At 46.8% G+C, this 13,054-nt stretch overlaps 1 protein-coding gene across 10 annotated transcripts in view; it reads right to left on the bottom strand.

Annotated features, from left to right (window-relative positions):
- The window catches only part of Osbpl3 (oxysterol binding protein like 3), a 165,373-nt gene that overhangs the window by 42,167 nt on the left and 110,152 nt on the right, over window positions 1-13,054 (bottom strand). For 8 of the 10 annotated variants that reach the window (XM_060380014.1, XM_021631085.2, XM_021631093.2 and 5 more), the window contains 2 exons: window positions 3,903-4,033; window positions 965-1,072 (listed from right to left, as the gene is read on the bottom strand). In XM_060380014.1, coding sequence (XP_060235997.1) covers window positions 965-1,072; window positions 3,903-4,033 — 239 coding nt within the window. The remainder of the gene's footprint in view (window positions 1-964; window positions 1,073-3,902; window positions 4,034-13,054) is intronic. The other 2 variants (XM_021631095.2, XM_021631094.2) reach the window with 1 other exon arrangement.

Below are 13,054 nucleotides of genomic sequence, written 5' to 3'. Positions count from 1 at the left end.
CATGCTGCCTCCCCAGCCTGCTCCCCCACTTCTGATTTTAAATTATTCCATCTAATCAGTTAGTTAATGGAGAAACGTACACAGCTGAGGCAGTCACACATCTGAATACCAGAGACACTTATAAACAGCTGTCACAGTTACTAACCATTCTTACTTTTCAAGGATCACACTACTATTTTCTGAAATCGCTTATTTTAAACACATCCAAGGGACCATTTGGGGCAAAAATACCAAGCCAGGAGAAAAGCCCTGTGCGGGTACTCGTGCGCCTATGTGTATGTGTGTATGTGTATATGTGTGTGTGTGTGTGTGTGTGTGTGTGTAGTGGGGGGTGGGGTGGATTGAATTAGGGCCCGGGAGACAAGTGCCCACTAAGCTGCTATAATATATTACACCTCAGTAAAAAACCTTTCTCAAGTGTGTTTGCTGACTAACAGATTTCGACTGTAATGCAGTGTCTTCTTCCCTAGGCATATACAGCTGCGTTCTGAAAAAGGAAAAGGAAAAACACAAACCCTAAACAAAACACAACAGGAAGAGGAAGAAAGAAGGGAGAAGAGACAGTCAGGGTAAAGACTAGCTGGCCTTTGCAGAGCACGCAACAAAGCCAGGAAGGAACTGGACAGTTTGGGTCACAGAAACTCAGGTTTCTACAGAAATGACAAGGGAAAACACTTGTCTTTCTACAGCTCCCACTCGGGTAACACATAGTGACACTTAGCAAGGGAATGAGGGATAGAGACACAAAAGGGGGCAGGGGCAGTTCCAGAGCATGCTGGGCTCCATCCTGCCAGCAAAGCTTTGGAACACAAGAGTCCAGCCAGCGCTGGGCTATGGCAGTAGCCAGGGGAGGCCAGAGGTGTGGCCCTCACACAAGGGGGCAAAGCAGGGAGCAACTGGACAGAGGGCACCAGGGACAGGCGGCAGCTGCAGAGGACGGTTACTGGACAAGAAACCTACCCACCTCTGCCAGGTTGTCCCCCGGCTTGGGAACAGCGGGCGGGTCGAGGAGCAGAGACTCCGCATGGATTCTGCGTAAGCGTTCTTTAAGATCTGTGTTTTGTGCTAGGGCCTGGAATATGTTAAAAATAGCAGGGCTTTATTAGTAAGTGGATGGGCCAGGAAGGGGCAGCAGGAGACGGGGCGGAGCGGTGAGCCCCTGGGTGGAACACCCCGGGGCTGTACCTGGACCTTCCTCATTGCTCTCCCAGGAGGAGGCTGGGAGTGAACAAGTGAGCCCAGGATACTCCTTGCTATTTCATCTCCAGAGGTGGAAAGAGGTTAGTAAGGTTGGCAGAAGGAAAGCACAGACAACATCGGCTCTGAAGACGGGTGCCTCGCCATCAGCGCCCCTTCCTCCTGCCAGGATGGTCTCTGGGACAGCTCCCCAGGCCAACCTAGTGATTGTCAGCTCGCTCCTCCTGTCCTTGACAAGAAGCCAGTGGGCATGACCCACTGTGATTTACTTATCACTCCAGCTGCCACGGACCTTAGAAATGTGCCGGTGACTTACTCATTTGGGGGAATAAAAACGAACAAACCAACCTGACTTATACACCTTAAAGCTAAAAGGACCAAGGCACAGAGAGAGGAGGGCAGGTGTGAGCCAGGAACAAAAAGGAAACCATGTGAGACCTCTTTACTTCCTCCAGGGATAGTCCCATCTCCTCTCTCGGCCTCTCTGCGAGGACTTGGCTCACAGCAAAAGCGAGACTGGCACTTGCTCCATGGTGCGGCCCTGTGCGTTTGATGACTATAGGTCTGTCCTTCGGAGGGGATGAACTCTCCTGACCGCCTTGTCTAGTGCCTGGATCCCTGCAAGGGCTCCATTTACCTCCTTTCTTATTATCACTGCTGAATGTAGGGGACATGATCTCACAATGGAGCCCAGGCTCTTTTTAACACTTGCCTCAGCTCCCAAAAGGGCTGGGATTCCAAGGTCACCATGCCTGGCCACATTGGACATAGGTTATTCAAAGAACCCTTGAATCATTTAAGAAACTCTGAACAAGAACAAGGGTCATGCAACCACATATAACAAGCTCTATGAGACAACACGTCATTGTTACAGTGGCTAGAATCTGAGCAAAGCCTAGAAATTGTATATACGCGTGTTTGTGTGTGTGCGCATCTCAAAATTCAGTATCCATATATCCATTGTAATAGTTCTGTGATTATTCTTAAAAAAAAAAAACTTTTTTTTTGAAGCAATAAGTCTTGGGCTAAACCAGAAATCAAGCCAGAAAAGAATCATTCCATTTTATCTTATTTCCAAACTGTTAACATGTGAGAAGCTGCATTCCCTAGAAAAGGTAATGTGAAACTAGCCTAGAAACCACGGCCGAGTAAGTGTGGCCAAGCAGATTAGCAAGACGAGGGTGGGCCTTTGTGGGAAGGGGAAGGGAGAGGAGGAGCACAGGAAGGAACTTTAGAGACCCCACGTCAGAGGGGTATCAAAAGCCACTCAGATGGGAAGAATGTGTATGCCAGGAAGAAATAAACCTTACAGGAAAAAAAAAAAAAAAAAAAAAAAAAGGACTGAAAGCAGCAACCCAGCTGTTCCCAAGGTCCAAAAGGTGTCTCTCTCTCCCCAACCTTAAGAAAGGAAATGGAGACTCCATAGGTGGAGATTTTCTTTCAAATCCAATGTAACTGGCATGTGATTATACATGGGATGTGGAGGAGGGGCCACGTGACTACAGCGAGGCCAGCCTGAGCTATACGAGATCCTGTCTCAAGAACCAAATCAAACCAAACCAAAGGGCACAGCTGGAATTAGCACTGAGTGAAAGCACCTGAAATGCCTGCACAAGCACCGTGTGCTGTGGGCCCGGGGCTCGTCGTTAACAGCACGTTGCAACACTAATTAATTAGCAGTGCATGGGTAGCAGTACTTTTCTCAGTAGCATCAGAAATAGAAAACACGAATGGACTTTTCTCCCCTCCATGCCTATGCTGACTTCTGGTCACGTGACCCTAAAATTCCTTTCTCCCCAACCCCCCCCGACCTAAAATACAAGCCACGGTACTTCAGACAGTAATTCCGCATGCGCACCCGTTCTTTCTCTTCTCAAAGCAGGAATTCCAAAGAACAAGTGAGAAGAAAACAGCACATGCTAAGCTGTTTCCCCGAGTTCTCCGGCTTCTGGAAAGGTCAAGGCTAAAGTACCAGACACGGTCCACTGCTCGGGTAGCATCAGGACCCAGCATACGAACGGAGCCCAGTCATTCTGAGCAACACGTTGAGGCTGAGGAGGAAAAGAAGCATGAGTGATAACGGCTTGCTGAAAGTCATCTGAGGCCATGGCGGTGGTTCTTCTGTTTGAAGATTCATGACCTCCTGAAAGTCACTTCACGCGATTCGTCTCGGTGTCTCCGAGGGGGGAAAAAAAGCTAAAGGTTTTGCACAATTTAATCAAACAAAATAGCATTCACATATTTGGAAGAGCATTAAGTAGGATCAGCACTTTGCAGCAGAGACGGAAAACGTGTGAACTGAAAATTTCTCACTGCCATGTGTTATTTATTAAGTCGATTTTTCGATGCCGCAGAGCCACAAAAATCTCCCAAATGTCAAACTCTGTAAGCATTAGCCAACAAATGTCTGCAAGACTCCCACACAAACACACAATAAAAGTTCTATGGGAAGAGAAAAGTTGAGTTAGATTGTAAGAAATCAAACTCACAGAATCGAACATTTAAGACGATATTAGCTGCTATGGTTTGGGGTTATTCTGAATACTTCAGTGCTGAAAGGCTTGAATACAATTTAAATGATTTATTTGGTTTTTCTCCCCCAGATTCAACTCAATCATGAAAATCATCAGTTTTCTGTACAGCCATGGAAATGGAAAGCCTGGCCACATTTGCAGACATTTATGAGACAAAGGCATGCAACTTACGGATGACAGAGCTTGCTTCAGACCGACGACCTGAGCGGAAGGGGAGGAAGAGCTGTCCAGGTCCGCCAGCTGCTTCAGCCTCTCTCTCTCCGCCGATAGGCTATTAAAAGCTGACCTTAAAGCGAAGTAAACTATGAAGATAGAATCATTACAAGAAGGAACAAAGAAGAGGCATAGTTAAAAACAAAATGCAGAAAACTGTACTTCTTAACACAAGACTTTAGTGAGGTTTTCTGAGTTCAGCAAATACACATTCTACACTGATTTTTGAAAACCCACTGAATTCGTGGGAGCGAACCCTGATGGAAACCTGCAGGCTCTGGGCAACAACAAGTAGCACATGGGGTCGTTAGTATCAGCCTTCCCTAATCCTGCGTGTGGGAGAGGCCCGTGTGGTTTGCTGCGGACCTAAAACGACTTGGGAAAATAGCACCTCTTAACATTTACACACACTTGTCAACCCTAAGGTCTGTGCCCATCATGGCATTCCAAGACCTTATGACCTAGGGGTTTATGGTCACCACTGTTCAGTTTTAAGTCTCCAAAGGCTAGACAAGTTAAGAACAAGGCTAACTGGGGAATATGCTATCACTGTAGAAGAAGAGAGAGATTACACCTCAGCTAGGCGGTCAGGAATCAACGACCAGTGAGAGGCTGAGAAAGTCTGGGTTCCACCTTCTACAGTGCCTTGAAAAAGTCACCATATATTGAAAGCCAGTCAGGGATAAGCAATCAGGATTTGATGATGAGGGAACCACAGACAACTGAACATCCTGTTTTTTTAAAACTGGCCTGCACTCAGGCATCAACTTTATAAAAAAAAATTGCCCCCAATTAAACCGGGCTGAAGAAACAGGACAGCACAAGGCATGTTCATGGGTCAAAGCCTGCCCCCTATAGGAGAATGATATTAAAAGACATTTTTCAGAAGTTGACACGGTGAGTGCGAAATCAAAGTGTCATTCCCCATGACATGTCCTGAGTTAGATAACTACATTGGGCCCAAATATACACAAAAGTATAAATCCTCAAAGAGTGGCATATGTGATACAGAAATCCCATTCTCAAAATTTTCAGAAAAATAAAAGCATGTGTCTAGAAAGAGATGGGGATGAGTAACAGCAGAAATATCTGGGTAGAGGGTTTATGGGAGTTCTTTGTTCTATTCCTGCTGCTTTTCTGTAAGATCATAATGATTTCAAAATAAGGTACCCCTATTTCTCCCCAGTTTTTCTGGCTGTGCTAAAATTTCCCACCTTTGACTTTAACATTCCACTAACTCTGCTCAATTTGAAAGCTTTCAGGTTCAGTGAGAACTTACAACCGTAATCTGCTAAACGGCCAAAATGAAGTTTTTAAAACGTGAGTGGGGGGCTGTGGCGATGGCTCAGTGGGTAAAGAGCTTGCTGTGCCAGCATGAGGACCCACGTTAGAGTGCCCAGAACCTGTGTAAAGCTCGGTGTGGTACTGTCCACTGCGATCCCTGTGCTTGCACTGGGAGACAGGAGGGGGGAACAGGAGACTCCCCAAAAGCGCACAAGCCAGGTAAATTGGCATACACAGGACGGAACAAAGAAACCCTGTCTCAAACATAGTAGAAGTGAGAACTGGCCTACACATACATACATACATACACACACATACATACACACACACACACACACACACACACACACACAGATATGCGCATACACATAGCAAGAGGTTAAAAGAAACATAAGCAGGGAAGACAGGGTTCTGATAAAATAGGGCACTCCCTAGAGATAAGGGAAAGGTTAGCGAAAGTACGGAGCATAAAGACCACGTTAGATATTATCTTTCCGTTCGCTTCCATTACAGTGTGTTACAGAAGGAAAGGACGGAGACAGGCCTCTCTAGTGACCTGGTATTTTATTAAATTCCACAGGCTTGCATTTCCAGAGGTATTGTTATCCAAGAATGGCCTATTCAGTAACAGAAACTGAACACTCACTACTAACTTGCTTCCTCCATTTCTTTGCTGACTGAAGTTGAGGTACTTAATGAAAGACCTAGGGAATTTTCACAATATCCTAATGAAAACAAGAAATTTCTACACACACACCACACATGCAGGCACGTGAACCTGCATACTATGGTGCTGCTTCAATGACCAGAAGGGAGGGGTCCATCACGTATTCATTCTATGACCCTGGGAAAGTATCTGATGTGCCTGAACCATAAATGGAGGGACCACTAGCATCTACTTTTTAACCAGTAATAAGGATGAACTAAGACAATGCAGGCCAAGTCCTTAACCCAATGCACAAATGTAACACATAGCGAATGTTACCAAAAGAATAACAGTTGTGATAAAAGAGATGCACCCTGGCCTCACAAACCTGCGCACCACTACAATAAACACATCATGCAGAGGTTGGAAAGAGAAAAGCAGGAGCAGCATATGCCCCATGGAGAGAGGTGGAACTGGAGAAGTGATGGTGTGACCGGTGAGAGAGAAGGCCGGCGGACATGTTGTCATTGCCCAGCAGGGATGGCATGAATCAGCTACAACTTAGATGCAGGCTCACCTTCTGAACCTGCTGCCTGGCTACAGGATTCCCCCCAGCTCTGAGCAACAACGGAAGCCCAAGATGAAGAAAAATTCACTCTCTGCACTGGACCTCCTTGAAGGACCACTGTGAGGCCATGTTGGTGTCTGTGGTCCATGCTGCAGTTGGACCAGGAGGAAGCCTGACATCCATGCGGACTCATGCAGTCTGTGCTGCTGAATCGCTGATGTCCCTGGGATTTTCTGCCTTGGGAGCCATCTCGATGTGGGTGGCACTTAGCCACCTGGGGCCATGTTGAAGCCTGTGGTCCATGCTGCTTCTGAGGACCGTGAGTGGGTCAGTGGCCCTATATGGTCAGGGGCCATGTTGATGTCTGTGGCCCAGGTTACCACGGAAGCCCACGTGGATGTCCCTGGTCTGGGCTGCTGCCTGAAGCCATGTTAATGTCCACCTCAGAGTGTGCAGCTACGAGAGCTCACTAGCAGAGTGTTTACCCAGCAAGAGCAAAGCTCTCAGGTCACCAGTTCCCTCATCTTCATGTAAGACTACAGTGGGCATAAATAAACAACGAGAAACCCATACAGTCATATTTCATTGTCAGATATAAAAACTCTTATAGAGGATTAGAAAACCAGGTCTTCTAAGTGTGTGCGTGTAAACAGGGTCTTACTAAGTAGCTCAAGTTGGCCTCAAAGGTGTGTTCCTCCTGCCCCAGGCTTCCAGACGTTGGGAATACTAGTGTGCTCTACCACACTAGCTTAAATTTCCTAAACAGCCTTAGGGTCACTCAGAGGATATTAAAGTGGTCTCTCCTCTTGGCCAACTCATGATCCATCACTCCCAGAGCCAGGGCTGGAGGCTGCTCCTGGGAGATGACAATTGCATCGTCAGAGACTGTGGTGGCTAGTCTTACCAACCTGACACAAGGTGGAGTTGTCTGAGAGGAGGAAAGCACAATTAAGAAAATGCCTTCATAAGATCCAGCTGCAAGCATCTTCCTAATTAGTGATTGGTGGTGAATGGCCCAGCCCACTGTGGGCGATGGCACCATTGGGCTGGTGGTCCTGGGTTCTATAAGAAGCAGGCTGAGCAAACCGTGGGAAGTGAGCCAGTAAGCAGCACCCCACCAAGGCCTTTGCATCAGCTCCTGACTCCAGGACCCTGCCCTGTTTGAGTTCCTGTCCTGACTTCCTTCAATAATGAACAGTCTTGTGGAAGTGTAAGCTGAATAAACCCTTTCCTCCCAACTTCTTTTTCGGTCATGGCGTTTCATCACAGCAATAGAAACCCTAACTAAGACGGAGGCATTGGATCACAAAGGTGCCAGGAGTGTCTTACTTATTTCTAGTGTCATCCTAAATTTATTAGAGATAAATAAAAAGCTTTTTAAAAGATGTTAATGGGTGAACTACATAACATAAGCATAGACACAGGAAGTCTGAGATGCACTGAGCTACAGAGAGAGCCTCAAAGATCACCCAAGGCACCCACCTTGGAGCATACCGCACCCTCTCCAGACCCCCCACCCTTGCTAAACCATCTTTAGCCCATGCTACTGAAGCCCTGCCCAGCACCTGAGGCAGTGTGCTGTGCTGGGGCTGTGCCAGGTTTGCCTCAGTCCCCCTACCTTATCCAACAGGTCGGCTTGGGGAGGACAAATATCAGAGAGTAGTCACAGAATTTGCTTTTAGATCTCTTTGCTGGCCTGCCCGCAACCTTGCTGGACTAGGACAGTGGTACACAGGTTGGGTTCTGTTTGCGAGAGGGCTAGATACAGGATCTTGCCAGGTCGGCCTGGTCTCAAGCCCTCCCAAGCCCAGGCATGCACTGTTTCCCATACCAGGTCCCAGGAGAAACTTTTGATTGTCAGAAACCTCCAGTTCCAGCCACGGAATGGACACCACCTATACTGCTCAGTTGACTCTCGGCCCCACCCTCTCCTCTTGCTACAGGCTCCTACTGCACCAGGTCGGAGGCTCTGAGGGCTTTGGCTGGGAAGCCGTATGTGGTGTTCTGACAAGCCAGAGATCTCCTTCCACCTGTGCTCCTTCCTTGGAACTTTCTTAACTTCAGGAAAGACAGCACCATGCCGTACAGAGAAAAGACAACGTGAGCTCAACTCAGTCCCTGCGTCTTAGCTGTGGCTTAGCGCTGGAGTAGTCATCAGCCTCCAAACCTAAATGCAAATAGGAAAGAAATCCCGGCATCTACAGTGCTTTAAGGAAACAACGAGAAAGCATATTGAGAGACCAAAGAATTTTGGGTATTGGTTTAAAGTTTAAAGCACAAGCCTGAACGAAGGCTAGCCAGGTGGAGACAAATCACCTATGGAGGGGGGGAGAGCCTGAGGAAAGGAGAGGACATCTTTACTTCATTCTTTCCTGGCCCACTAGAAATACAGTTGCTAGGAAACCAGCCCAGATGGCCAGGCCAGAACGGTTTGTGGTCTTGGTGCCTAAAGTAAACCATTTCTAAAGTCAATTTTCCTTACCCAATCATGTAACACCAAGGCATGTAACTCCCTGTTTGCATTTTTTCCCTTCAAAAACCTTGTTCCTCTAGACCACAGGGCCGCATTCCTCTCCTGCTTCCACAGTTTGTGACTGGGGCTTGAGCACGTATACAATAAACCCTCATGTATTTGCAGCGGAGTTGATTCCTGGTGCTCTTTGGGGGTCTCAGGAACTGGGCATAACAATATGAGAACACAAGACCCAACACAGTAGGGTTCCATACATGTGCATGTGTGCCCATGCACACATTCACTCAAGGAAGCAACCTTTTCTATCTACCTTGTTTATGGTTGTTTGTTTCTGTATTTTTGTGGAGGGGAGGTTGCTCAATGGACCTAGAGCTTGAGGTTTTATCTATTTTGTACTTTTCCACTAGGTTGGAAGCTAGGAGGGCCAGGGAGCCTCCTGTCTCTGCCCTCGGTGCTGGGATTACCTGAGGTCATGCGCAGGGTCTATGTGGCGCTGGGACCTGAATGCGTTCTTTGCGTTTGCGCAGTAAGGGCTCTTCTTTGCAAAGTCAAAATCTCCAGCCCTTCTTTCTTCTTAATGCAAACTGTGTGAATCACCTTCAAAACAGTCACAGTCCTCCACTATCTGTGATGATGTGATAATCTGCAATCCATCGCTTTTAAATGTCAGCCCTTACACAGTGCCCTAGCCGTAAAAGACTTTCTCACCAGCATTCCATCTGAATTGATTTAGATGCATCAGTGAGTTTTGCTAAGTAACCCTACTTCTTACTGAGCACATACGTGACATAGTTGGCATTTCCTTCATGGGTTCTGTAGCTCGAAACAGTTCAGAAAGTGACCACTCAACCCCAATTCAACACTAGTAAACGCTCCAGGCACAAAGGAACACAGGGTTTGCTTTTGTTCTCATTTTGCTTTTCCTATCTGTAAACGAAGATTTCACTCATCAACAGGATTCCAGGAAGTTTGTGTCTCTTCCATGCCAGGAAGCAGTTATCCTCTTCTGTAGTGGTTTGAGTGAGAATGGCTCGCATATTTGAAACTTTGGTTTCCAGCTGATGGACTGTTAGGTAGAACTGGGAGGTGTGGCCTTGCTGAAGGCGGTGTGGCCTTGTTGCAGGGGGTGTGTCACTGGGGGGTGTCACTGGGGGTGGCCAAGTATTGCTCTCTGCTGGGTGGTTATGGGTAAGAGGTAAGCTTTCAGCTACTGCCCCAGCACCATGTCTGCCTGCCTGCTGCCAAGCTTCTTACCGCGGCAGTCACGGATCAATGGGGAGTTTCCCAAATAACACAGAAAAAGCAAACCGATGGGTATCCTTGCGGCAGGACCTCTGGGAGATTCTCCTACCTATAGTTCCATGTGTAAAACCAAAGAAACCACAGTCAGCACCATATTGCAGGTGTTTTCAGACACAAAGTTTGTTTTGACTTTTACCCATCCTATGAATTAAGAGTCCCACTGAACACATTTTGGGAAAAGTGCATGCTAATGGGTACAACATAAGCTGTGACTTTAAGGGTCTCATCATATTCTAGTCCACTTGCCTATGTGGGTGCTGGCTACACAAAGCCAGAGATACGAACCCCAAGGAACAGTTCTGTGCCTGCCTAACAATAAACGTGCAGAAGGATGGGTCTCTGCCAGCTGCCTATCATGTAATCCACAAAAGCACAATTCACATGTTTTGTGCCATGTTTAACAGCACACAGGTTATAGAACATCAATGGGATTATTGACTTTAGCTCATCACCTTCAACCTAACAGTCAAGAGGGCCACGAGGCAGTCACAAAGCAACAGACAGCATCTGTAACAGACAGAACAAGACTCACCCAGGAATTAAAGCCACGGTGGCTGAGTCTGAATGTACAGATACACGAAAGGACACAAGGTCTGTGCATGGTGCTTGTTCCATGGAGCCCCTCTGCTGGTGTAGAAGAGGAGCGAGGCAGACTGAGCTTATGCAAGTCGAACTGAGAACCACAGGGAGGGGAGGGCAGCTGGCTAGGCTTCACTGTCTGTGAGCCCAAGGGATGCTGGCTGTGGCTGGACAGCGCTTCTGCTCTGTTCTCAGACACAAACCTCAACCTCAGTGATAAAAGTGGCAACTCTGGTTGGAATAGCAGTCTCAGGAAAGACCCCCGTGCTCAGATTTTTTGGTTCTGTTTCTCTCCTTGTGGAGCTCCTGTCCTCTCCAGATCTTACTGTTTCCTACTTTTTTCCTAAGATTCCCTGCACTGCTTGCCCATAAGTCTCAGCATCTACATTGATAGTCTGCAGGGCAGAGCTTTTCGAGGTCCTCTGTGTCAGGCTCCTGCCTTGTTCCCTCTTTTCTCCTTCTTCTGATGTCCAGCCTCTTTGCCTTTCTGGATAGGAATTGAGCATTTTAGCAAGAGTCTTCCCTCTTGATTAGTTTCTTTAGGTGTACAGATTTTAGTAGGTTTATCCTATATTATATGTCTATATGAGTGAGTATATACTGTGTGCATATTTCTGCTTCTGGGATAGCTCACTCAGGATGATCTTTTCCAGATCCCACCATTTACCTGCAAATTTCCTGATTTCCTTGTTTTTTATTGCTGAGTAATATTCCATTGTGTAGATATACCACAATTTGTGCATCCATTCCTCCACTGAGGGGCATCTGGGCTGTTTCCAGCTTCTGGCTATAACAAATAAGGCTGCTACAAACATGGTTGAGCAAATGTCCTTATTGTGTACTTGAGAATCTTTTGGATATATGCCTACCAAGGACTATACATGGAGATAACCTAAGACCCCTGCACCGATGTAGCCCATGGCAGTTCAGTATCCAAGTGGGTTCCATTGTAATAGGAACAGGAACTGTCTCTGACATGAACTGATTGGCCTGCTCTTTGATCACCTCCCCCTGAGGGGGAAGCAGCATTACCAGGCCACAGAAGAAGACAATTCAGCCACTCCTGACGAGACCTAATTGACTAGGATCAGAAGGAAGGAAAAGAAGTCCTCCCCATCAGTGGACTTGGGGAGGGGCATGCATGCAGAGGGTGGAGGAAGGGAGGGATTGGGACGGAAGGAAGAAGGGAACCACAGGGGGGATACAAAGTGAATAAAGTGTAATTAATATAGAAAAAATAAAAAAAAATTTAAAAAAAATGGCAGCTCTGCAGCCTGCTAGCTTCACAAAGACCCAGCAGCACAGCTGGTGGGGGCCCATTACAGACATGTAAAGTGGAGGAGACCACTGCAGGGAGACAGGATCGATGGGTGCACTCAGGATGGATAGCAACCTCTGGACAAGCAGCTCCCGCAGTGCAGGTAAAACCCAGCTGTCTCCACAGTCTCCTCAGCTTTAAATAGACGGTTCACATTGTTTAAAAGTAGCAGTGTTTTAAAGAAGCCTACTCCCACAAACCCTAAAATGTCCTCATTGCAAGGACCTTCTCAAGAATGTCCCTGAGGCCTCTGAAGAGCTATGGAGGGATGGCCAGGTAATGCTTCAGCTCTCACAGACACAGGACGTTAGCCTTGCTGGACACTAACAGGCGCTCATGGTGGCCAGCAATGGAATCAGGGGTTGGGGATGCTTCATGTCACAAGCACGATACAGTTACTTTTTAACCAATGTCATAAACAAATGGACTTTAGATTTGTCAGGCAAGAATGAAGCAGGGAGTATTCTCTGCTGGAATCAATATGAAATGAAAGAAAAAATCTGGGTCAAGGAGAGGAAGACACTAGTGGGAATGCCACAGAGTATTTTTTTTAATCCATTTTCACTTTAACAATAATAGTCAGTATATGAAAGCTGGAAAGAAAGATAAGCAGAGGAGAGCTTATCAGTCTCTGCCACTAAAACAATTCTGCATATCCTGGACATTTTAGTGTAGTTACATATGCCAGGAATACATACATCTATCACTTTTAAAAACTGACATGGTACCTATATATTGTTTCTAACTTTATGACTAGATATTGTAGGGGGGTTTTGGGTGTTGTTGTTTTGTTCAATTTTATTTATATCTGACTTCCCATCTAAAAGGACTGGGGAGCCCCAGGTAGGGAGCATACACTGGCCTGAAAGAGCCTGGGATTCAGCCTCAGGCTTGTTGACCCGTGGCAGGCTTTGCTAGCCTCCGATTCCCACACAGGCAG

Source organism: Meriones unguiculatus, chromosome 3 (assembly GCF_030254825.1).
Source record: "Meriones unguiculatus strain TT.TT164.6M chromosome 3, Bangor_MerUng_6.1, whole genome shotgun sequence".
NCBI lineage: Eukaryota > Metazoa > Chordata > Mammalia > Rodentia > Muridae > Meriones > Meriones unguiculatus.
Note: the sequence above shows the minus strand (reverse complement) of the source record. Positions and strands in the feature narration are given on the sequence as shown.